This window comes from Protobothrops mucrosquamatus, unplaced genomic scaffold, assembly GCF_001527695.2.
Source record: "Protobothrops mucrosquamatus isolate PMUCROS unplaced genomic scaffold, P.Mucros_1.0 scaffold_203, whole genome shotgun sequence".
NCBI classification, from domain to species: domain Eukaryota; kingdom Metazoa; phylum Chordata; class Lepidosauria; order Squamata; family Viperidae; genus Protobothrops; species Protobothrops mucrosquamatus.
In genome coordinates, this window is record NW_015386279.1 from 434,759 (window position 1) to 462,435 (window position 27,677).

Below are 27,677 nucleotides of genomic sequence, written 5' to 3' on the forward strand. Positions count from 1 at the left end.
GTCTACCATCTGCTCGAAGGCTAGCCCGGATGTTCCTGTCGCACGTGTATCGACTCCACGGGGCACCACGCCGAATCATTTCCGATCGTGGGGTCCAGTTCACAGCTCTCTTCTGGCGAGACTTCGTACGCCTCCTGGGGTCCTCCCAAGGGCTCAGCTCGGCGTATCACCCAAGCACTAACGGAGCAGCAGAAAGAGCAAACGCAGCGGTGGAACGTTATCTCAGAAGCTACGTTTCGTATCAGCAAACGGATTGGGTGGAGTGGGTAGTGTTTGCCGAGGTGGCATACAACAATGCTGTACACAGCAGTACAGGGTTCACCCCGTTCCGGGTAGTGTCAGGCAGGGACTTCGTGCCCATGCCAGAGGTCACAGGCCAGGGGGTACCACCATGTCAACCCGGGGAATGGATAACCCAAGTTAGCGGGGTATGGCGTGTAGTAACCATGGCCCTAGAGAAGGCGAGACAGGTGACCAAAGCCCAAGCTGATAAGAAAAGGGGACTGCAAAACCCTTTCCGGGTGGGAGACCTAGTGTACCTCTCCACGAAGTACATACGTCTTAGAGTTCCCAGCAAAAAGCTAGGCCCAAAGTACATAGGTCCATTCAAGATTGCCCAGGTGATTAACCCCATAACTGTGCGTCTCAAACTACCACGGACGCTGGGCAGGTTACACCCGGTATTCCACAGTAGCCTGTTGAAACCGGTATCCCACATGCGACCCATGGAAGCCCCAGGGCCCGTAACGTCCGATCAGTATGAGGTACAGGACATACTAGATTCCAAGAGAAATAGAAATGGAGTGTCGTACCTTGTGCGATGGAAAGGCTATCCGTTGTCGGAAGCATCCTGGGTGAAAGATAGCGAGGTGCACGCACCCCGTCTGCTTAGGAAGTTCCATCACAGACATCCCAACAAGCCGAGGGGGCAAGCAGGGACTGCCGTTGTGCCAATGCAAGACCATTAACTTTGTTTATTTGTGTTCCAGAGGGATCCCTGGTAGGGGGAGCGGCATGTCGGGCCCTGCGAGGCCGTCCCAGCCGAGTACGGCCTACCTCCCACCACCCCGTTTACCTTGCCCGAGCCGCAGGCCAGGGAAGCCGGCCGACCCGTCGTTCCGGCGATGCCGCCGCAGCCGCCGATGCCGCCGCTCTCCTCTGACGTCATCACCCTGCGCCTCACAGGGCCCGACAGAGGTTTCGAGAGGAAGGGGCCTGATGAACCCTCCGTCCTAGCGCAAAGCGACGGAGGGATTGGCAGAAGGGACGTCCAGCTGCTTGCCCGGCTGCGTGATTGAAGGGACATCCAGCTGATTGCCCGGTTGCGTGCTTGAAGGGCGCGGCCGGGGCGGGTCTAGGTGTGGGAGGGCGGATGCTGGCTTAGGATGGTGGCTTGGGAGGCGGGTGAGCGGGGGCGTATCCACAAGGGTGGGGCCGGAACACATGCTATGTAAGGCATTGGGAGCAAGCGCCTCCCAGTGCTGACTTTAATCTACATGGAGTGATTAAACTACCATATGTCTAACGTTCCTGCTTGCTGGCTGGTTTGTGCAGCGCCAAGACAAGACGGTTTGACAGATAGACTGATAGATGGATGGATGGATGGATGGATGGTTGCATAAAGATAGACAGTCAGGTATACAGAGATAGATAGATAGATAGATAGATAGATAGATAGATAGATANAGTATATTTTAAAATACTTATCTATAATGGGGTGAGCATAATGTAAGATAATGAGTATAATGGTGCCACAGCTTCTTGAGAGGTGCCAAAGTTTAATATTTTTCTGAGCCAGATCTTAGATCTATTATTGCTCTGTCAAAACCAGTGATGAAATGCTCAATTCACAAGTGGCAACTGTAACAAGGAGAAGTTTCCCTCAATTATGCCTACTGTGCAGTAGCATCCCTTTCTGTCTGTGACAGATATCACATTTGGCTTCCTCTTGACTACTGCAATCCATTGTATATGGGCCTACCCTTGAAAATGGTCTTAAAGTTGCAATTAGTACAAAATGCAGTAACTAAGTTGCCAATTGGTACAAGATATAGAGATAATATGATCTTATACTGAAAGGTCATTTGCTTCCAGGGCACTTCCTAAGAAGCTGGTATTGACTTTTCCCATTAATAACCTATTGGTCAGTAACATCAAGAGGCCAGGCGCTTCTGAAGAAGCCCTGCAGCCAGAGGCTTGAATTTCTAACACGGGCAAAGATTTTTCTTTTTTGCATTGTTTTCAACCTACATTCCATTGGGATATACAGTATAGTCTCCACTTTCTCAGCATTTAGGAATTCCGTAAATATGAACCTCCTCTGCCAGACTTCTAATTAATTGATTTAATTATACTTTTAATGCTAATTTTAACTTATTCTCTTAAAAAAAATTGTTCTCTTTTTTGCTTTTAAAATTTTGGTAGCCAATTTGAACTTTTAGCAGAAAAGAAAGTTGAGGTAAAACTAAATAATAAAAAGTATGTATTACCTCTGTTTGCTTTGATTGTTCCCCAACATCACTTCCCTCAGTTTATCTTTCTCTTTTTCCCCCCTATGTTGTTCAGCATTCATGAAATAAATTTTATATCAACCAGTGCCCATGTGGATCCTAGACCCAGAAGTAAATATGGGGCTGGAACTTTATTTTCCAGTATACCAATCTCCCATTTTTAACTACAAAACATTAAAAGATATGGTACAAAGCCTGGAAAGCACCACCATTTACATCAAGGTTACCCTCACAAATTGTTTAGTCTTTCAAAGCCCAAGGTAGCAAAAGATGACATACTGGATAAAGTTAACTTCAGATTCCATCAGGCCTAGCAAGTAAGACCAAGAGTGAGGCATGATTCAGTCTGACAACATTTGGAAAGTGACACCCTGCTGTCTCTTGATTTAAACAATAAGTCCTCCTTAATGATATGCAACAATTGTTGATTATTATATTTTGTCAGAAATGTTTTTGAGTTCAATATTTTGAGGTTGGTTCTATTATGATTTAACTTTGATCATAATAAAATTTCATATTTTCCTTAATTTGGTACATTCTATAAAATTATGTGTATTATGTTAAAGAGAAACAAGTCTAAAGCAACACAAGATCAATGATTCTTATATTAAGACAAATTTTACTTACTAGTTACAGCAATATTGATCTCGCCTGTCCTTGGAGTCAGCTCTCCATCCTGGGGAAATTGTGATATACCAGAAGTACGTAGGGGCTCAAGAGTGAGTGAGCTGTCACTGCTAAGGTCACCAAGTACTGATCTCCTGTTACCTAGCTGGCCTCTGGTTAGTCTTTCCATGTCAAAGGCCATATTGTCAGCACATGGTACATTTGTCTGAAAATAAGTATTGCCATATTAATGTATACCATTTTTACGCTGCCAGCAAAATTATACATTCATGAGATAGTATCATGAAATTTAAAACATAAATACCGACACCAAATGGAGATTCCATCCATTAAGAACTTGGTTCAAAATATTATCAAATTGAGCATTCTCTCCCCCCCAATGTTTATTCCCAGTTATGTGCATGTCTTTCTTCATTATACAATCTATTAATTAATCAAACTTTTTTTAGAGGTCACAAACAGCAGTATACAAACAAAATAACCAATGAAATAGGCGGCATTACATTCTCTTCAACTTCATTCATAATCTCTCCTCCCCAATAGAGATGGCCATTTTCCAAGTGGAGTTATGTTTTAATTTGGTGATGTCATAAATGTGACAAAGGAAAGAAATTCAGCCTATTTTTTAAATCTGAGAGGTTTAACAATGCAAATCAGATTTAATCTCTTTAATCTTTTTTCACTTTTTTTTCACTTTTTTCAAGTGTAACATTTGTGTTGCCTGCCACAAATTGGTAGGTTGCGCCTGGATTCAGCTACATGATCTGAAAGTGCTCCATGAGCCATTAAATGTGGCTTTTAGGATTTTAGGATGCTCATGTGTGATCTAGAATCAGTTAAATACTGCAAAAGTATTTATCTTAATTTAATTTGCCCCATTTAGTTCATTTGCAGTTTTTCACAAGAGTAAAGAGCAAAAAAAGAATATATTAACCTCAGGCTAAAATAAATATTTTTCATTGGGTGCATTAATGAAGGTTGCCTTGGTTTCTATCACCAACAACCCAGAAATAGTAAATACGTCTTTAAAGTACGGAAATTAGATTAAAGTCTGTTTCTTTAATGGATTAGTCTAGTTTAAAGATGTTTTAATAGAATAAATTTGTTTTGTGAAATAGGTATATTATAGAAAATAGCAATTACTTACAGGTTTCTTATGTCAAGATAATCAAGTTTTATTTTGGCTTTTTCATGACTAAGGATTTTTAGCAGAAAATGTCAAACTGTAACTAATAAAAACAATCCTGAATGATCAAAGGTTTTTTGAGTTATTACTTCCAAATGTACTGTTGGGATAGCATGGCTGTTTCACGCAAACAACTAACACATCTTGGAACTTCTGTCTCTTGTTAGGTGAATTTGTGATTTGAAGTATTTTAGAATGCATACTTCAATAGTATTAACTTTTTCTGTAAGCTTCAACTCACCACAATTCCCAAGGCCTTCAAAATATTCAGTTTACACATAGGACAGGTACAGTGCTCACTTAGCCATGGGTCTACACAGGTTTTATGAAAAACATGCCTAAAAATAAATGGGAATAATTGTAAACCATCAATATATGGCAGAGGTTATAATACTGTTGATTAGAATTCTGAATAATTTGTCTGGGAATTTTAATAAACTGACATTTGTACTTTTAACTATCTTAGTATATACATTATAACTGGAACTTGTGCATTGCATATTTCAAATATATTTTTGCTTCTATTATTATTTTTCTGAAAGAAAAAAGTAAACATGAAACAAGAAGTAAATGAGCTAATACCTGGCTATGTAAGGCTTACTAATGAAAAATATTTCACAGCTGTATACAAATTGCTCCTTCTTTTATATTGCCCAAAATATGTATGGCTATATATAATAATTCATTTGGGTCTATCTTGTGTTTATTCTTCTGCCTTATCTTTAAGCAATAATCCCATCGCTAGATTGCCTCATTCTATTTCTTTTTTTCTTACTCTCTCACTCACACTTAGCAATGAAGAACTATGTAACATAAATATAGATAAAGTACAAGAAGTTTGTTCCTGGACCTTTATCTACAATACTTTTGTAGATATCTGTTTGCTTTATTTATGGAAATGATTTTGAGATTATTATTAAGTGCAGTAATTTAATAATTTAATTGCCACCTCACAATGTAGAGTCTCCATTCAATTCCCAGTCCAATCCAATCAGAAGGTTCCATGGAGTTCCACTTAAAGAAAAACTGTATATCTCTGGCATACCAGTTGCGGAAGACATTGCACATATCCTTTTGATTGCAAACTATAGTCTGCAGAAAGGACTGTTTACTTAGATTCTTATTTAAAAACTAAAAAAAGCCTGGGGCATCCAGGAGAAACGGTTTTACATTTTGCAGGGAATGAACCTGTATATCATTAACAAGACTTCTTCCGTTTAACTTAAGCCAAGGGCTAAGAAAAGAAACTTGCGCAAACGGATTCACATATCCTGTTCACATTTATACCATCAGCAGTTAAAAGTCATCAAAATGTAAATGGAAGAATGTATCAGTCAAGTGTATTTGCCTTTGTAAATTATCACAGCTTTTGGGGTACACAGGACTATTTTTACTTGCCTTATATGGGAGAATTAGCTTTTATTCTTTATTATTTTATTATTATTATTTATTTAAATGTATTGGCCACCTAATTCTAGTGGACTGGGGCAGTGTACCAAAGTAGAAAAAAAACCATAAAAACAACCACTTTAAATATTCTGAAAGTGCAAGATAGAAGAAAGAACTACCTAAGAATGAAAAAGAAATATAAAAAAACAATTATCATCTGGATAAAATAGTCAACCTTGCATGTTTTGATAAGTCCCTATAAAGTTGAAAGCTCAAGCCTAACAGTAAATGGAGACTGGAATAGCAATGGAAGGCTTTATATATGAAAGATGACCTCAAACTTGAACAGGATATATATATAAAGTCGTACCAATAAAGGAGAATATTTGTAGCTCAGGATTGAAATGGGGTCCTTGGTGATCCCTGAACTTGGTTGTTTTCTTACAGACATTTCATTACCCAAACTAGATAACATCATCAGTGCACTGATGAAAATAGTCATGCTCGTCAGAAGAAAATCGTAACTAAGGCCCCCTAAGCCCAGGAAGCTAATGACAGGAGCAGCAAAACAATTTTAAAATGCAATTAATTTATTTTGAAGAATAAAACAAATATCAAAAGAGAAACTATTGGCTTACTTGCATGGCAGAATGCGTACAACATCATTTTGCTTATAGCTTTCAATGCAAACAGCGCAGTGATCAAAGTCTGGATCTGTTTCCTAAAACGAACAGAGTGAAAATTCCAGTAAGATCTATCTCCAGCAGATACTTATAGCAAGCAGCCAATGAGCAGAAGGGCTGAAACTATTCCAGGAAGAATGTTTATTTACTTACTAGATTTCTATTCCACCTTTCTTCCAGAAGCTCAAGGGAACTTATTTTAGAATCTCTCATTTTTATTCCCATGTCAGATTTTGCCAGGCATAGCTATCAAGTATTTAGAAACCCAGTTTCACATATAGTAACAGAAGCTTCACAGCCTTTAATATGGCTAAGATAAATTCTTTACTGCAAGTAGGAAAAAGGTCTTACATATGCAGAAAATCTGTTTACTGGAGAACACAGGATCAAGCCCTGTATGCATAAATCAGCCTCAAGGTTTAAATCTGAGACCTTTTCCTTCCTCCTTTTTGAAACCTGAGCATCAGCAACCACCCATTTCAGGTTCATATATCAGCTCTGTTTTGCCTGAAATTGCTGAGTCCTGCCTACTTCAGTTTTTCCACCCTGAGAGCAAGAATATGACATAGAGAGATCATAAAAATAAATCATATGATTTTTATTTACTACAGTCTGAATTAACTATCATCCTATTATTAAAGGGAAGTACTTCTCACACAAAATTTGAAACATTAGTTACAGACCCCTTACGAAAGTTCCAGTGATGCAACTACTGCAGTGGTAAAAAGGAACACGTGTCCTAAAAGCTGGGTTGTTCAAACAAATATCTTTTTGCTGCCCAATTCTGTATAATCTTAAATGTCTTTCCTGAGTTACAAAATTTATCGGTAAGACTTTACAAATACTAGGACTCAAGAAAGAATTTCCCATTTAACGTATAAACAAGCCTTTCTTTGACAAATAACAGCTATGTACTGCCCACATCAATCTGCAATCATGTTTCTAAAACCATGATTTTATGATTTCAGGACCTTTATTTTAGATTATAATCTTCAATTGTGGCATACATAATGTGTACACTTTTCCCACTTAATATAAGAGGAAAAAAACCTTCCCCTCACTGCCATAACATTAGCAATCTCAGTATTGGAAATAGAGAACTATTATTTCATACTCTGAATTTTGATTGTTAATACTGATGAATGGCAGATATATTCTATATGTCTGCCAACACTAAGCACATCTGCTGCTGCTTCCTGCATGATAGTCTTGATGTCTTTTTATCTTGGATTTACCTCCCTCTTAAGACAACTCCAAAACATGCCTTAGCACATTTTTGCTATTAAACTTTCCCTTAATAAGGGTGCTACAGGACAATAAAGTTTGTGACAATTCAACAACAAAATCTATAACTGATTTGCATACACAGAGAAGCCTTATTTATTTATTTATTGGATCAAAGCCTGACTGGTATATTTCCTGATAAACTCCTAGCAGTCTTGTATATGATAAATAAAAACAGAGGCATTACAAACAGCAATTAGTAAGTAAAAATTATGAATGGTAATAAAGTACCATGTTTCCCTGAAAATAAGACCTATCTCCAGAATCAAGCTATAGAGGGGTGGGGGTAGAGCTGCCCCATGCACCCTGCACTCGCTTACCATAAGCTCGCTGCAGCCAGACCTCCCACGCCCCGACACCTGTCATGCCGCTGCTTGAGTTCTTCTGTGGCCGCTTGCGGCTGCATGCTAACTGGCGCATTGCGCCGGTGCCTCTGCTCACGGCAGGATGCTGTGTGGCTCGTTGCAACAGTGCTGCGACTTGTGGCAGGCCACATGTTGCATCACACCGGTGTCTCCGCTCGCGCGCGCCATGGCACAAAACACACAGCCTCTTGCGGCGAGCGGCGTGACAAGCTACACAGCCTCCTGCTGTGAGTGGCGGCACCAGCATGATGCGCCATGTAGCATGCAGCCAGTCGCAAGCAGCTGCAGAAGAACTTGGGCAGCAGCGCAACAGGTGTTGGGACGTGGGAAGCCTGGCTGCAGTGGTCCTAAGGTAAGCGGGTAAGATATCTCCCAAAAATAAGACCTGGTGCCTCTTTTGGAGGCAAAAAAAATATAAGACCCGATCTAATTTTTGGAGAAACACAGTATAAAATAGTAAGTCAATATCAATTACGTAAAAAATATTTCAAAATTAGTTTAATCATTTATTACTTTTGTGCCCACCTTTCCTTCAGGAACTCAACAGGTTATACAAGGCATTCGGTGAACTTCCATGGCTGAGGATAAACTTGAACCTGACTCTCCCCAATGCCAATCTAACACCATAATTACTACACAACTTTGCTCCCACAAATCAGCAAGAGCAAATGGGTATATGAAAATTTAAAATAACCTTTCTGGCTGTAAAGGGCATAACTAGGGCAATAGGCTAGGAAAAATATATATAAGCAGAGGAGATAGCTCTGTGAATAATTACTGAAAAATGGACCAATCACTGAAGTTAAGTAAATAAACTGGAAAGAAGACACAGCCAAAGGCTAATGACAGATTTTCTAATAAAGTAACAGAGTGATACCTTATCACCTTTCTTTACAGTTCTTGCTGTTAGTTTACCAACAGCTTTTTTGGCAGCATCTCCAAGACGACGCTTTGAAGAAAAAAAAAAGAAACAACAGTGATTAAGTATTACAAAAACTCCACTTCTTACATTTGCTTTGATGCTTACACTAGATGGTACTTTATAATATTTCAGTTATTCTATCTATCCATCCACATGCAGACATACATTCTAGGGGGATTTGGGAATAGTATGTGTACAAGGATATTTTTGTAATTAAAATCTCTTTAACCAAAAATGTGAATCTCCTATTTTATGGAATCCAAATTAGTAACAATGTAGACTGCTGTATGCAACATAGTTCTCAACATGCCATTTAAATACAAGTCCAAGGGAAGCTCCAGTTAGTCTACTATAGATAATACTTCATTTCAGTCTAATCTTTCTGTGAAGAACTTTTCAACCTGTCAAATCTTTCTCTAAAATCTTTCCCTAAAAAAAAATATTAAACCCTTTTATCCCAATTTTACTAATTTTTAAATTTTTGTATCTGCGTTGTTGTATCTTGGTTATTATTGGGAAAACATTTTTATGCCATGTCACTACCTATCAATCTGGGCCTAGTTAGTTAGGGTTGCATGTATTCCATATAAGTAGTATTTTTAAATCTGTGAACCTCAGCTAAAGAAATTATTTTGTGTGATCATTACATGCATTGTGGGCATGTGCATCAGCTACATGCAACCAGAGCATTAACAGCTGTTTTCTCCTTTAAAACGGCTAAACATTTTCAACTGTTCTTTAGCTGTTGCTATTTCTTCATGAAAGTTTAATAAGACAAGCTTTTTAAACCATATAAAATTTTCATTAAGTTTCTTCAACCTTTGTAAAATACTGGAGAAAGAAAAGGTCTTAAGTTTTTAACCTATAGAATAACTTTTTGATATGGATATCTCAAATGTAGAATACTGTATATATGGGATCACTGCGTTCCAAGTGCTTACATGATACATTTTTCAAATGGCAAAGAGATGAAAAAATGAATTTTGAAAATAGAAATAATTAAACACTATGAACATAGATATTTTAGTTAGATAAATTGACTTCATCGCTATTGGAATGGGTAATATAAATACGATGAAAAACAGTATGGTACCTGACTTCCCACACCTTCCCAATAACAATGTCAAAACAAGAACATTTGAACACATTGGCAAAATCTAGAGAATATTTTGTATATTTTATATCATGACCAAATTTGTTTTTTAAAATGTCTTTCTAATGCATTCTATTTTAAAAATCTCTGCATACAAATGTACATATTTGTAACAATACTATTTAAAAGGTGCTGACTTTGGAACAATATGGAAGTTTTAGTGTTAGTCTGAAGAAATAGAACAATATTATTTGATACTTCCTTTCAGAAGTATTTCCATAATATAATTTATTGTTATCATGGGACAGCAATAAATCAGTTAAACTGTATTTATTGAAACTTTGTTATCACTGCTATTGCTATTAGCAGATGTAAGTCTAACATGTGCACTCTTACTTAGAGGTAATCCTTTTTAATTCAACTATATTCTTTTTTTTAAAACACCCTTTCCCATTTCAATAAAACTTTTCTTGAAAATATTACCATTTTCTTTAATATTCCCCTTTAAAGACACACTTCTTGTAGCTACCCCATCACAGCTTTAAGCCGGTAAATCCTGTCAGAATAGAGATTATTTTAAGGTAGTGATTATTTTTAGGTAATTGCACACTCCAATTACATGCATGTTGTAATTGGAGAGGAGATACCAAAGACATAAGCTTCTGAAGTTCATGAAATATGAAACTCACATACTACCAGTTTCTCCTGTTTGCTTTAATTAATATCTGAAGGATTTCTGATGTACATCATGAATTCTGATGTAGGAAGATAGGCTTTATTTATTTGAGGCTACTTTAGACAGCTTACAAAAAATAAAAAGGAAGAAATGAAAAGAGTGTGAACAGAAGTAAGATAATAGAATAAAATAAACAATGAAAAACAACTCAACGAGAAATAAAACTATATGATTATGGCTGCTTTGAATACAAAGCAAGGGAACTACAATAATCAATATTCAAACTAAAAAATCCATCTCAGTTTCTGATGGAGACAATGAGAATTGTAAAGGATTTTCTAATATTATTAGTCTAGAAGGATTTTTAAACACGAACAAAGTCTACTGCTTTTCCAAGGGGGATGTTTTGCTGATAATTGACCGAATAAACAGTATTTTATTTCACAAGAGATCCTGGGTCTTCTGCATGGGAGCACTAAAATTCTCTTATCTAATGTGAAAGCCAGGAAAAAAGATATTCAGCTCAAGGACATAGAATGAAGCAGAAGGGAGAATATATCTGCAATGATTGCTCAGGGAATGAGAGAAGTAAGGTAGGGAAAGCCTATTTTGGTGCCAATTACTGGCAGAATCTCTGGATTAGACAACTAACACCTTTCGTCTCCATAAAGGAAAAATGCTCTATAGTCTGTATCCATTGTGGTATGACTGCCAGCTACAAAGCATCTTCCCCAACTTCCCTCCAGTGAAGGGAACCAGGGAGAAAAATTGCAGACCCCTGAATCCCCTCTTCCTTCAGGATTGCAGAATTTCTTCTCCTGGGTTAAAATGCCCCTTATGCCACAGCAATTAATTGTTATAAAGAATGCTTGGATATTTATATTTAGGCAGCTAATAACAACATTGTATCCCACAGCAGTTTGAATGACAAAGCACTTTTTCTCAACCAATAGTCTGATTTTTTTATAAGTATTTCTCCAGCACTCTAAAGAATAATTGAAGTTCACATAGAATAAATCAATTTTATGGCACTATTGTTTTTTTTCTTTCTCTGCTGGTGCTCTTCAAATCTGTTCATCAAATTCCCATTCCTCAACTTACAACCACAACTGGGACCAGAATTGACAAGGGGGTAGTTGTGAGTCACATCTTTTTTATGACCTTTTTTTGCCAAGGCTGTTAAGCAAATCACTGCAATTGTTAAGTGAATCATGTGGTTGGTTAAGCGAACCTGGATTTTCCCATTGACTTTGCTTGTTGGAAGCAGCTGGGAAGGTTGCAAATGGTGATTCCATGATCCTGGAATAATATCATAAATAGATGCGGATTGCCAAGTGCCCAAATTTTGGCCATGTGACTATGAGGATGCTGTGACTGTTGTAAGTGCGAGGACTGGCCACAAGTCACTTTTTTCAGTGCCGTTGTAACTTTGAACAGTTGCTAAATGAATGGTTGTTAAGTTGAGGAATACTTGTATACTAGATCAGAGGTCCCCAACCTTTTGGGCACCAGAGAACGTTCCGTGGAGAGAAGTTTTTCCGCTGACCGGAGTGTGGATGGTTTTGTCTGCTGTTGCATCCCACGGATGGGGCTTTGCTCATTTGTGCAGACTGGTTGCTAGCATGCCGCGGACTGGTACTGGTCCACGGACCGGGGGTTGGAGACCCCTGTATTAGATTAAGTATTAACGTCAAACAAGGGGAAAGTTATCCATTATGTATGGAGGGAATTGGCTAAGAGACCAAAAGCTTATATTTTGTGGAAAAATGAAATGCCCAATTGGCCTATGCTAATGTAAACAGTTAATGTGCACTCAGTATCACATATAATTACTAAGCTTTAAAACTAAGGAACAATTATTGAAAAAAAATCAACAAAACTTCATTTGTATTTGTGTATGTGTGCATGTAGAGAGAGACAGAGATCTATATACAGTCATGAATATATATTTATGTGCACATATGAAAAATAGTAATTACATTCTAGTAAGGAACTTTCAAAACTAAAAAGAGTTAACTCCTCTTCCTACCGATTTCAATATGCTCCTACTCTTAGTCCAATATGTTTGTGCAGTTTATTTTTAGATGGGAGTTCTATCAGTCATTTTATCTGAAATGCCTCAAATTTGTAGCTGACACTGTAGAAATTTAATAGAGGAAAGTTGCATATACAATAGCAGATCATGTTTTATTCTCTTTCGTGAAACTGAATGGGTGCAGCTAACTGTTCTTGTTGGAATTCCAAGTGCAGACCTAGCTAATCTTTGGAGACCACAAGAAAACCTCAGGAGTTTCAGCTGGAGTGGGAAGTAAAAAACCAAAAGAAGACATGAGGAAATGAAAACCACTTTTATATTGTTACCAAGAAAACGATAGGGATAGTTTAATTCATGAAGTTTTATATCACATAATTTGTTTAATGTTTGACTTGAGTTCTTAAAGTTTGACTCTAACTAAAGCAGCCATTCTAGATTGTCAGTTATCAGTGATCTTAGTATCCAAGCTCCTTTCAATCCAAGATATTCCAATTCAAATTAATTAGAGTACTTTAACATAGAGCCATAGTTTCTCTGGGATAAAAAGAAAACTAAGCAATAGTATAAAAGAAAAGATCTTTTTTCAATATAGCTTTGATATTGCTAGCCAATGCAGTATATTTACAATGTTTTTAATGCCAGAGAAATGACACCTGCATTTCACATCCATAAAAGTAAAGACTGCATTGCAGTCCAACTGACACAAAATTAATCCTTAACAAATGGAATTGTACTTTTCAGAACAATTAACAGAATCTGTTCTGTCTTTAATAATGATTCTCTGTTTGTCCCTATCCCTTAAAAACATCAGCTTAAAGTCCCAATTGAACTTCCTTACAATTTAATGGGCAAATATAGGAGCTTCCACTCTGAAAGTAGAATAGAACTTTTCATGAGTATGGTAATGCTATTCTTTCAAAACCCTTCAAAGGTAGCCCATTCAGAGTGATTTTTTTTTTTTGCTGAACAACAATAATACATAGTTACTGTGACTGATTTCATTCTTTTTACCAGAAACAGAGTTATTTTATAACATTAAAAACAGAATGGAGAAATAGCTCACCTAAGCAGGAGACCTTTTAAAGTTAATACATTTCCTGCCACAAAAGCATTGTTTTTGTTTTACAAATTAAAAAAACTAAACATTCAGCAAAGCTCCTTTTGCATTCTTATTATACATACATACATATTTTTATCAAGGCATTGATAAAATTTCAATTTTTTTATGATTAGAATGATTACCTGATTTCGATCACGTGCACTGGTATATCTGATCTTCTGAATGAAATAAAATATTAGCCAAGCTGAAGAAATTATCATCAAAACTATAAATGATACGGATACAAAGACAAGGGAACTTCGATTAACATTTTTGCTTGGATGGCGTGTTCCCACGGCTATTGCAATTAGGACGGACATATTTTTTTCTAAATAATTCAAGATTTCTTTAACCTTCATCTCAGTGATCATGACCGTAACAATGTCTCCAGTTCCTACAATAAACAAATAAATATATAGGAGAAACCATTTGAGTGATATGCTAATGTACATACATTAGAAAGTAAGAACTTTTATTAAATTTAGGGTCTTTAAAAAAGCTATAATTAGTAACATAAGAAATTAAGAAACAATCAAAATCTTCTAAGTAATATATTCATATATGTCACAAGTATCTCCTTACTATAATTTAATTTCATAATGATATATGGTATATCTTAACTGCTAATTATAATATCTTCCTTCTATGATTAGGGCCTTGATGAGGCGAAGGGGCTTGGTATGGGTAAATGAAATCATGGACTATGTCTTCAGACATATATATGTTCAGAAAGGTAACCCAAGGCGAACAAGCCATGATAGATACCCCAGACTAACACCGATCACATCTTCCAACCTGCATTGGACCAGGGTGGCAGATTATGGTCTATTCCTTCCACATGCCAGGAAACATGCAGAAGAGGCCATCATCCTGCATTAGACAATGGCTAAATTGATGATGAATTATAATACCAGGAAAAGATGAAAATTAAAAAATATTCATCTTCTTAGTTTTAAGATCACCATTCTTTAATCCCAGCATCTTCAGGAAATAAAAATGATTAATTTCTTCAGTTTCTTTCTACAAGACATGGAACTTACTCCAATGTAAGGAGTAAGGAGCATCGAAAAGAAGAAATTAAACAAGAGGAATAATTTTGAAAATGCAACAATTTCAAAATATTGGCTTTATGAATTCCCATGTGAACAAGAGTCAGAAATTCAGGAAAACTGTAACACTGGGACAGTTAGCAGAAAAGAACTTTCATTATGGATCAAACTCTTCCTTACTGAAAAGGCCCAATGAAAGCATGCTTATAAATTATATACATTTATTCTAATATATTAGTGTGTGAAAAGTCATAGGAAAAAATATCTTAAAAAGCCAGAATTCAAGGTCATCTGATAGTATTGACTGGAAAAAGGTTGAAGACCAACAACAGCAGTAATTATTAACTAAGATATTTAATTATTACAAAATAAACTGACAACATAACCACTGTTAAACTTTCACTTCAAATCCACTCCCATCAAGGTAAACTGTAGGAATGGGGAGTAGGGCATTACTTGGCTCAGAATGACAACCTGTAACATTTATTTATATAATTGATCACAACCTGTAGTTTTAATTAAATATACTTTTTAAAAGCTCCAAATAACAGATGAAATCGACTGAGCTGAAAGGAAGGTCTGATATCTTAGTTCTTACCTTGATGAGTCATGGTAACAGGCTCATTGCCAGATACATTGTTGTAAATTACAACAGCTGAAGCATTATGTGAAGCTGCTCGCAGAATTTTTTGTTTAAATGTACAATTTCCTCGCTGCAATAGAGCAATCCACTGCTTTGTATTTGGAGGAATCTGAAACCGTGTTCGTGGATCGCATCCTAAACGATCTGGAACTAAAAATAAAGAATAGAGATTCTAATTTAATGATGTAATTCAAACAAAAGTCCCATGATACACTGACCAAAATATTTTCTAATTACCAAACCACATCAATTAGCACAATTTCCAAAGAGAATGGGGGAGAATGTTCCAAAGGGCAGGGGCAGCAGCAGAGAAGGCTCTCTTTCTGGACCCCACCAATTAAAATTCTTTAACTGACAGAGTCCACAACATATCCTCCCTGCCTGACTGGATGGGTCAGGCTGATGTAAAAATGGTTCCACATGTAGCATGGCCCCATACCATCGAGGGCTTTAAGGTCATAATCAATACCTTTAACTGGATCTGGCAACAAACTGGCACCCAATGCAGGCCTCACAGCAAAGGTATTACATGCAATGTCCCTGGGGTGTCCAAGAGTGGTTGTGTGGTTGCACTCTGTACCAGCTAAAGCTTCTGGAACAGTTCAAGGCTATCTCATGTAGAGCGCATTGCAGTAGTCCAAATGGGAGATGACCAGGGTGTGAGTGATAAAATGAAGAGCCTCCCTATCCAGGAAAGGGTATAACTGGTTCACAACACAAAGTTGAGCAAAGCTCCTTGTAGCCATGATTGCCAGCTGCTCTCTGAGCAAGAGCTGTGAGTCCACGGTTTAACTGGATAAGTCCCTTCCCTAAGCATCTCTACAGAGCTTACATCATGCTTGGCATCCAACTGAGAATGGATCTGGGTGATTTATCCTCCAGATGCAAGGAAAATTCCTTCCTTGAATACAAATAATTATGAATACAAATGCATTCAGAGAAAGTTGCAAAAACCTTCCAAAACAGCCACAGAAGCTTGGGAAAGGGACATAACTGCTTTAATAATTAAAAAGAGGTTCTTTCTACAATAGGATTGGATTGGATGAAAGTTCATGAGAAAATCATGGCTAAACTGAAAAAAAAAACATCCCAGAAGGAACATGCTGCCAAAAAAAACTGCATAGATATGTCTGTGTAATCCATCAGAAAGCAAATTTAACCTGAAAGTACATATATAGTACATACATCACAATATTTTAACTAGTTCATAAAATGGCAGAATTATTGCAATAATTTACAATCTTCTAACTTCAGCTGAACTTTTATGTAAAACATTCCATAGCATTAAACCTCCAAGTTTGACTTGAATACTAATGAAACACTGCATTAGCTCTTATTGAATACAACACTGTTGTTTTTCATGTTAAAACTAATTTTCCAAGTTTAAGATTTTCCTAATTAAAGGATTCCACTGAATGTATTATTATAAGGGTTCTTTATTGTGACACTGCTTTAATATCATATTTATAGTGCAGTGTTTCAGCCACTTGCTTACTATTATATTAAATCAGCAACGGCGTTTGTTGCTCTACAATTTAAAGAAACACAAGCTGATATTTTCTTGAAAATATACTTTGTGTTGTGAACTTAGTAATAAAGGAAATGGAAAAGCGAAAAAGGAAGAAGGAAAAATACACTTATCATCACTCATAATGATTTCAAGGTTGTAACCTAGTCTATTAAATTCAAAAAGAGAAGATGAAGGACAGACTGAATCCCACAAAACTAATGCAACACCCCACAGCCAGCACCTGATATTATACCATGGTATACGTCTGGGATATAAACTGCATGATTGTATTCATTTATGCTATTTGAACTTCTATTATTTGTCGCCTTAACTGATAAGCTATCTTTAGGCTTTATTGCCTGCAATAATCATTTTCCTCTATCTTCTTACATTTGAAATAATCAATACTGGAGTTAGCATTCATCTATTCACTGAATAAAAAGAAACCAGAAAGAAAAAGTTACTGGTGACAAAAAAATCATAAAGTTCTATACATTATGTGAGGGTTTGGAGGAGAGTGGGCTTTGCAATAGTCAAGCTCTGTTATATTGTTATATTGGATTTTTTTCTGATCTGGAGTTTGCTGTTTTTAATTGCATGAAGACTATTAATAACTTCCACTACAATTATTACTATTGTCACAAACAGAAGGGGCACCAGAATTTGGCAGTACATGCCATCATGGAGAGACAAATGCTCTGTGCCTAATATCTCTTACCTTCTACCGACAGAACGTTAGCACAATATACAATTTATGAACCTTGGGACTACCAGATCAGTTTCCACGCTAGAATAATAAGTCAGGATAGTTACCATGTCATCTTCTTCTACTCATCTTTTTATTAGACGTGCAAGAAACAGTTAAACATTAAGAAAAAGAAAACATAAATTGAGGTATGTTACTTAACTCTTAAATATTTAAAAATCACCCCAACATCAAAGTACACATATTCTTTGACTTATGACCACAATTGAGCCCAAAATTTATGTTGCTAAGCAAGGCAGTTATTAAGTGAGTTTTTGCCTCATTTTACAATCTTTTTTTAACCACGGTTCTTAAGTGAATCACTGCAGTTGTTAAGTGAATCATGTAGTGGCTTTCCCCACTGACTTTGCTGGTCGAAAACCAACTGGGAAGGTTACAAATGGGTGATTACATGACCATGGGGCAGTGCAACTGTCATAAATACATGCCAGTTGCTAAGCACCTAAATTTTGATCACATGACCATGGGTCTATGTTGCAATGGTCGTTAAGTGTGAAACCCGGTCTAAGTCACCTTTTTTAACACTATTGCAACTTCGAACGGTCACTAAACAAGTGGTTGTAAGTCAAGGACTACCTGTACAGTCCCATAAAAATTATTTAAGCAATCACCAGGGTATTCAAAGCATATTCCAATAGTTACTGGAAATAAGGAAAATTACTATACACCTAAAGTGCCTGATTTATCAATCAGCATTTTAAGGGACATAGACAACTATGTCAGCAAGTTTAATTATCAATAGTTTTCCATTACCATCTGTCATCTATGATCAGTTATTCAGAATCCATTTGTAATGTATATTTTTCCCAAGCTAGAGATTCTAGATATCCAAGCTGGAAAGTCTCCATGATATAATGAAAAGCAATTTAAGAGTAATTCCAAACTTCTACAAATCACCTATTTAAAAAGATGTAATCTGATGTCATTTATATCATTTTTACAGAAAAGCTCAATATATACATTTTATTTTTTGTTTTTCCGTGAGATGCCAATTCCATCACTTGGCCTATTCAATCCCTAAACCTTTCTGCACAGCTATGCCTCTAGGTAAAAAATTTGGAACCGCTTTCTATCTTTTTATATGTAACCCTTGGCTTATGGCAGCTGTTTAACAACCATCCAAAGTTACGATGGACTTGGAAAGGGTGCTTTATGGCCCCAAAAGTCCTTCTGGCTGTCATAAAATGTTGCATCATCCCCCGCTGTAGTTATATAGCAATGGCACTTAGACTTATATACCGCTTCACAGTGTTTTACAGCCCTCTGTACAGAGTCAGCATATTGCCCCCAACAGTTTGGGTACATGATCTCAATATGGATGCTTGGCAACCTATTCTCACAACCAGTTACAAAGTGCCCCACAATCATGTGATTAATGTTTACAATCTTCTCTGCCAGTTTCCCCAGAAAGTCAGTGAGGAAGCCAGGAGGAAAGGTTACTGCTGCCTGCCAAGAGGAGCCCGTCTTGTGTCTGGGGACTAACTCAAAGACCTGCCCTGCTGAGTGCAGCTGAACAATTTTGGCAGGGTGCAGAAAGAGAGCACAGATTCCAAAGATCTGAACTCTGTTCCTGTAATCCACCTGAGCAGTAAATGCCGGAGAGTCCTTAGTGAAGGACTGGTCATAAGTCACTTTTTTCAGTGCTGTCATAAGTTGGAATGGTCACTGAACAAATGGATGCAATTTGAGGACTACCTGTAATATATCTTTCCTTGAAGCTGCCCCTATTATCTCTTGCAGTGACACAGACATTTCATAAAAACAAATGTCAGGAAAAAATTTAAAATGAACTTTCCAGTGATATGTATGGTTATGAAAGTTGGGGAAAAAGCAAGAGAAATGTGATACTGTACTAAGAACCTTTTAAATTATGGATTTAGAGCTGATTATTAAGAGCACTATACCAGATTTACAGACAAGGAATCGTAATAGGAAACAGCAAGGGAATATATGTCCCTTCAGAAAGGGAAACCACAGATAGACAACAGGACTCATGGAATAGATTTTGCAATCAAAACTGCTCTGCTGAAGAAAATCTCTATTCCACAGACTGGAATAAATGGATGTATTATGAACTTCTGTTTTCCTCTCAGCAAATCCATCTCATCAACATTGTCACTGTCTATAAACCAACTCTCATGAGAGCAAACAAGGATAAGGAAGATGTCTATGAACCATGAATCTGGACCAGGTTATTCAAACCTCAATGGCTATGATAATTCTGAAACTGTCATCATTCTGGATGACTTCAATGCCAGGGTGCAAACAAATAGCAACAACTGGGATAGAGTCCTTCGGAAGCATGGGGTGGGGAAACAGTAATAGCCTGAGTACAACCTAAGTATGCTGAATACAACCTGTGCCTCACTTACACAATATTCAGATTTGCAAACAAATACAAACCTAGTTGGATGTATCCGAGTTTCAAAGAGTGGCACTTACATCATAATACATCTGCATGATATTAAAGTACTGAATGCTGGACAGATCAGAGGTTGGTCCAGTAAGTGCTCAACCTGTTCATAACCCCTTTATGCCATATGCAACCAAGGGTTGTAAAAACACCATTCAACAATGGCAGGCAGCAAAACTCAGGATAAGTCCAATGTTTTCAAGATATACTTAATGAAAAACCCTGCAGCAATTTACCTCTTGTAGGAACCTGTTCTGAAAAGTGGATGCAGTTTAAAAATGTCCTCATATAGACTGCAACAACTGTTCTTAGACTGAAAACACAGATGCACCAAGACAGGCTTGATGAAAACCACAAGGCCATTTCAGACCAAGAAGCCTATACAGACTGGCAGATTGATCCATTATTAGTCTCAAGGAAAGGTAAGTTTGAAGTACCATCCATGGTAAAGACAGAACTATGAGAAATGCAGGATGAATAGTGGCAAAGAAAGGCTAAGCAAGTGGAACACTATAACCAACATACATGTCACTTGAGAGTTAATTGATGTTACAGAGCCCCTCCCCCTTGCACTCTGATGAATCAAGCCTGATCAAATACCAGGAAGGACTAAGGGATTAGAAGGACTGAAAAACTGTCGGGCTGAGCACTTTTCCAATCTATAGGTAGCCCTCGATAATTGGGACTGGAATCTGGATCATTGAGCAAAGCAGTCATTAAGTGAGATGTCACATGATTTCTTCCTTCAATGACCTTAATCCTGATTGCAGTCATTAAGCGGGTGGAATCCCAGGTAAGAAGTGTAGAGAAGACCATGGGAGGCTTGCTCTGGCACTGAAAATCCTGCCTAGAAATAGAGAGACACTCACATGTGGCCTATATTGGACCTCCCCCAAATGCCTGAGGCAGCCTATCAGTTATCTATAACTGAAAATGACATTAAGGCTGTTAATGAACTGCAAAAGCAAATATTTTAATATATTAATTCAAAATTAGAAGTTATGGACAAAAGATTTTAAGTCCTTTAAAAAAAGAAGTAGAAACTGAATTTCTGCCTGTATATCCTCATGAGTAGTCATCATGGGAATCAAAGGCTATTAGCTTGGATGGCATTGCAACTGCTTCTGAAGGCCTGGGAGACTAGTGGGCTTTCTTTTGTACTCAGTTGACCATTGTTAGAACAGACTGCTGGACTAATGGACCAGTGTCCAATTTTATATTCTTAGTGAAAAGTGTAGAATTCAGATTCAAGCCTCATTAAGCTATACAATGTCAAAAGATGTGTCCTATGCAATGCTATCCATTTCCCTAATGTAGTTGACTATGTTCCTTATTTTGTAATATGTGTATACAACCTTTGGGATACAACTACTGATACTCAGATATGGGTATAACATTACTTTAGAGTAATCTAGAATGCTAGACATGACTTAATCCCTATTTTGCAAACTCTGCAATTTATATTATCTGATTTTAAGACTGGATACACAAAGCTGATTACAACTAACTACGTCTGACTATATTTACTCCTTCTAGAGGCACAGAGATTCAGATTCAACTGCATCATAATTTTTAAAGTACAATGTGTAAAAAAAGTTAATTTGCAGAGTGTCTGTTACAAATAATCTAGATGAATACTCAAGGATTCTATTTAAGAACATGGCATTGCTACCATTGACATCTAAATATCATAATAGTGAAAATATTGAAAAACTGCATAAAATTGAAACATTGAAGATAAATTGTGAAATGATATAAAGAGGAAAATTGCTGAAACCACTGATAAGACATAGAAAGAACTGATTTCTTTACCAGCATACTCTTTGCTTGATCTCAATATACATGCAATTATTTCCAGCACAATTTACATAAAGCCTTATGCTTACATCTAAGACAGGGGTCTTCAAACTTGGCCCTTTTATGACTTGTGACTTCAACCCCCAGAATTCTTCAGCCACGCACGCTGTCCACAAGTCATAAAAGGACCAAGTTTGAAGACCCCTGGTCTAAGATATAAATTTTCTAAATAAGTTTTGAGGTGTGATAAAAAAAATCATATTATATCATGGTTTCCTAAATATATATGAACTAAACTAAACTAAAAATATCGAGCAACTTACTATGATAGGAAAGTGCTTACTGTCCCAATTCCCTCCAAGCTGAGAAGTTTTCTAAATATTGTATAATTATCAATGGAATTAGGCTATTACTAATTTTTAAAGTATTAATATATATTACATTTCTTCCCATGGAAAAATAACAGCCATAAGAAGATTCTTTATTAGATTATATATCATGCTGAGCTATAGTTTGCTTTAACTATTAATTTACTAAACACTAGAGTTTATTACTGACAATGAGTCACTTAGAGAGGTTACTCTAGAGTCTAGACCTCTATGAAATAATCCTGTTCTCTTTTAAATCCTCAATTATTTGACAATGCAGTCAAACATTTACCTTTGTAAAGAATTTTAGATTTGTCTGTCCCTACATTTAAATAGATGAGTTAAATTCTAAGTTTGAGAGGGACAAAATATCATTTGCTACATTTTTTCATACCATGTATGACTTAATATGACTCATTAGAGATTTATAAGGACATTACTATATTGGTGGCTTTATGTTCACTTTACTTATTTTAATTCCAAGCATGAGATTTATCTTTTTAAAATACCAACTGTACATTGGATTGACATTTTCACTAAGTTTCCCATTGTGACTCTATGATCAGTCCTGATCAGTCAGACTGATCAGTCATTACCAGCACAATTCCCATTAATGTATATGGAACTCTAGCTTCCTATGCCAATGTGCATCACTTGGCATGTGCTTATATTAAATTGCATTTGCCATTTTTAAACCCATTCACTTTATGCCTTTATGGAACTGTCAAGAGACTTGGACAAAGAACAAAAACAAAGCAGAAATAATTGAGGAACCCACAAACAAAACATTAATTCATCACATGAAGCCAACAAGCCATAGTTTCAAATTACAGTTTACTGCCCTAGAAGAAATTCTCACTTATTCACAGGCCCCATTAGCACATTATCCTGCCAAAATCTCAAGGCACTTTATGGCATACTATGATGTTAAACAACTAAGGATGCTATCCATTCTACAGTAGAAAATATATCAGCAGCAAAAGTCCATTTGCCTCCCCTCATTCCAGAGTCTTCCCATGCCCCCAACTCTTTTCTGGAGGCTTGAAAGATTTTCTAGAGCAGATTTAGCACACAGAACATAGAATCATAGGGCTGGAAGGGACCTCAGAGGTCTTCTAGTCCAATCCCCTGCTCAAGGCAAGAGACCTTATACCAGGGGTGTCAAACTCAATTTCATTGAGGGCCGCATCAGCATTGCGGTTGCCCCCGGGGGGGCGGGGGTGTATGGCCAGGGTGGGTGAGGCCTACTGGGTGGGTGTGTCCTACTGGGTGGGCATGACCAGCTCTACATCGTTTGCGTCAAGGGTGCCTGTCGGGGCCTGGGCAGGAGTGGGACAGATCTGAGGGTCTCTGGCAGAAGGGGGTGGGACCAGGGCAAGTGCCAAGGCATGGTCCATTTCTTCATTCCTCACAAAGGGTGACACCTCCTCAGCATGCCCCAGGGGGTGGGGCCGATGCAGCAGGGGCTGGTTCCAGACGGCCTTGTGGAGCTAAGACTGAATGCATTTCAGCATAGATGGCCACCACAAAATTGTACATTGGCTCCCGGCCGGCCTGGGCCAAGGCAGCGGGGGCCATTCCCTCACTGTTTCCAGGATGGTTTTGCGGGCCACATGAAACCACTTTGCGGGCTGCATCCGGCCCCCGGGCCTTGTGTTTGACATGTCTGCCTTACACCATTCCGGTAAAATGGTTGTTCTGTGTGCTAAATCTATTTTTTAAAACCTCCAGTGATAGAGCAGTCACAACTCTGGGAGGCAAGCTATTTCTTTAATTGTTCTCATTGTCAGAAATTTCTCCTTTAAGGTTGGATCTCTCTTTAACAAGTGCCCACACTTTTACTTCTTGTCCTGCCCTCTAGTGCTTTGAAGAACAGGTCAATCCTCTCTTCTCTATGACAGCTCCTCAAGTCCTTTTTTCACTCTTTGTAGGGTCTCAGGTCTGGGTGTAAGAGGGAAGCTTTCTACAAGGGGATGTTTGCTTATGTGCAGTGAGTATCACAAGAGTGTGTAAAGACTTTGCCATCATGACCTATTTCAGAAGAGACTGCACTGGTTCCAGTTCTCTTTCCTGTTAAACTGGATTGGAGAAAGACTACTGATTTTGCCACAACTCCATTAATTGAAAATTCTCTTTTCCTCCCCCCCCCCAAATTTGATGCTTCTGGTAATTATCATATTCCAAATTATCTAGATTTAGCATATAAGAGAAATCTTTTGAAAATCATGGCAAATGAAATTTAAGAACACAGAACAGCATTTTTGTAATGCTATAGCACTTCAAAACATTCTCTAGCCATTACAGTTTAGACCAGACATGTCAAACTCGCAATGTCACGTGACGTCGCACGACATATCAGAACTTTCCCCCCATTGTTTAGACACCTGAAAACTTTACTTTTAATTCTTTGCAATTAACAGAAAAAGCATTATTGTGTACAGCTCTTTTATGAAGCAATAATTGATTTATATGATATAGTATTTTAAGACACTTTGACTACTGAATCCAAAAGTGCCCCAAATGAGTATTTCCAGCCGATTTAAAATACAAAAAGTAATATAATATTGAAACAAAACCAGGAAATTAAACTGAAGTTCAGGGCAATTAAGATTTTGCCACTATATAAAATATGTATGTATGTATATATGTATGTATGTATATTTGTGTATGTGTATGTGCGTGTGTAAATAAAATCACCAGGCTAGAAACATAAGCCAGTTTGGACTAGTGATTGAGGCACCAGGCTAGAAAATGAAAGTTCATGAGTTCTAGTTTTGCCGTAGCCATGAAAACCATCTGGGTGACCTTGGGTCAGTCATTCTCTTTCAGCCAACTCACTTCACATGGTAGTATTGTGGGGAAAATATGAGGACAAAGGTATATTGGATATGTTCATCATTTTGAATTATTTGTAAAAATAATAAAGACAGGAAACAAATAAATAAATGTAAATATAAACTTATTTTCCAAATTAGCTCTGAAACAACTTAAGATAGAACTTCATGGCACTTACTCATCTTTCAAGGAAAAAAATTACCAAATACTTTCTTACACTTTCAAACCATATTTGATTCCACAATACATTTTTACTTTGGTCTCTCATTTTCCTTCAGCTGATATTAGAAGAATAAACAGCTTCTAAGTAAATGTCAACTTATACTTTTTTCTTGTGTATGAGGATTCATAAGCATTTTTACAGGATAATTGAAAGTGGAGTAATTTAATCATTACTGTTTCTAGAGGCAGTCAAGAAAAATATGGACGTGTTGAATACTATACAAAGTTTGTATTACTGAAAACAGCATAATTATTTTTACGTATTTGATTTATATCTCACTGTTCTTTTCAAACAAGGTCTCCCAATTTCTTACCTTCAAAAATAGCAATACAGTTGGTATTTTATTTAGATCAACTGCTGATGAAAGGTTCTACGCACACCACTCATCCCCACATACATTTTAATGCTATATTCTCCAAAATCATGACAGTCAGCAGCTATTCAACTTTTTTCAACAGCCAATTTGATTCTATGGTTATATTTTTGAAAAAGAAGCTTACCTAAAAATGTTCTTCAATGACCTTGAATACTCACTAAAATTCATTCCATACTTTCTATGAAAACAAATCAAGATTCTTCTAAGAAGCAATTTAATGGGAAGCTATTACTTATTCCTCTGGTTGATAACATTATCAGTAAAATGCACCATTGTAAGCCTTCATTATTTATGACTTTTATCCTGCCCTTTATTACTTTATAAGTAAATCAAGGCAACAAACATACCTAATACTCCTTCCTCCTATTTTCCCCACAGTAACACTGTGAAGTAGGTTGGACTGAGAGAGTGACTGGTCCAAAGTCACCCAACCACCTTTCATGCCTAGGATGAGACTAGAACTCACCGTCTCCTGATTTCTAGGCCAGTACCTTAACCATTACACCAAACTGGCTCTCAAGAATCATAATTTCCATGATTCATGTTTTCATGATACCAACACGGCTATATTCTAGGATTATGATACACGATTCCATTTGTTAAACACATTTATATGGCCACTACTGTAAATTCACACACAGGTGACTCTGGTGACTTACAGCATTAAAACCTACAACATATAATCTATAAATGTGGTTTTATATGTGCATTTCTACTGTTTTATAGAGGTACACCTAGGTGTCATCTTAATTTACCTTAGTCAGCTTCAAAATACATTTTTGTTATAGTAGATTACTTTAAAAAGGATATGTAAAAATGCTTCCTGAACTCTTGGATTCTGGAATGAAAAGAGACTTCTGCACATACTTTTAATCAAGCTCAATTGCCCCAAACTGCAACACATAGTAACATGAAAAGAAGGAAAAGCTATATATATATACAAAAAAACCTTACCTCCATTGATTGGCAAAGGTGCCAAAAGTAGGCCTTTGACACTTATTTTGGGAGAAGTTTGTCCATAGCGTGCACGCTCAAGTGTTATTGAAGCAGATGTTGAACGATCAGGATTCAACACAGTGACATTCACGAGAGCTGTATAATATATTAGATTGGAATTATCTGCACTAGCTTGGAGAGGGTAACAATTAAACAGGACCAAAATGGGCACAGAGGATAAGTAGCTCCAGTAAGGCAAAATCCACTTCAGAATCATTTTTCAGCTCTTAAAAATTGCTATTTTATCGTTAAAAATTCTTCTCAATGAGATGATCGTGTTTATTATGGGCACATATTCCTATTAATCTGCTCTACGATTAAAAGAAGCAAAAAAAGTAATCTCACATATCACTCTCCATCCAGTCCCCCACTTCAATACTGCTGAAAAGACATAAAATGGTGGGAGAGTGAAGCAAAAAATTGCCAGGTTAAAAAAAAAAGGGGGGGGGGGAATAAATCACATCCAATATGCCCGGAGATGTTTTAATCTAAGCGGTACGGCATATTGTAGGTTAGGGCTATGGCCAGTTTATTCACGGGAGAAATATTCGTATTCCCACCGTTTGGAGCCCAGGCCGAGCAGTCCTTTCCTTTGGATGGTCCAAAGGAGCTCCCCTCCGGCCTGCCGGGGTGCCTCTCTCGGGGCTTCCCCAGACTCGCAGCCCCTCAAGCCTGGGGCAAAGAAGCGCAGCTGGCGGCAACAGCTCCTCGGACCGAGCTTTGTTTTTCTGGGAAAGGCGAAGAGGAAAACGGGCGGCGGGAGAGACAAACAGGAGAAAAACACGGAGGGAAGGACGAGAGCCACCAGGATTTAGCGACGCCGTTCTGCTCG

The 27,677-nt window shown here is 37.4% G+C and overlaps 1 protein-coding gene across 1 annotated transcript in view; it reads right to left on the reverse strand.

The window, feature by feature from the left end:
* Positions 1 to 27,287, reverse strand: part of RNF130 (ring finger protein 130) — a 35,723-nt gene extending 8,436 nt beyond the window's left edge. The window contains exons 1-7 of the mRNA XM_015825980.2: positions 26,804 to 27,287; positions 15,517 to 15,711; positions 14,013 to 14,263; positions 8,922 to 8,993; positions 6,351 to 6,433; positions 4,565 to 4,661; positions 3,138 to 3,342 (exon numbers count right to left, since the gene is read on the reverse strand). Coding sequence (XP_015681466.1) covers positions 3,138 to 3,342; positions 4,565 to 4,661; positions 6,351 to 6,433; positions 8,922 to 8,993; positions 14,013 to 14,263; positions 15,517 to 15,711; positions 26,804 to 27,062 — 1,162 coding nt within the window. The 5' untranslated portion in view covers positions 27,063 to 27,287. The remainder of the gene's footprint in view (positions 1 to 3,137; positions 3,343 to 4,564; positions 4,662 to 6,350; positions 6,434 to 8,921; positions 8,994 to 14,012; positions 14,264 to 15,516; positions 15,712 to 26,803) is intronic.
* Between the last annotated feature and the right edge of the window lie 390 nt (positions 27,288 to 27,677).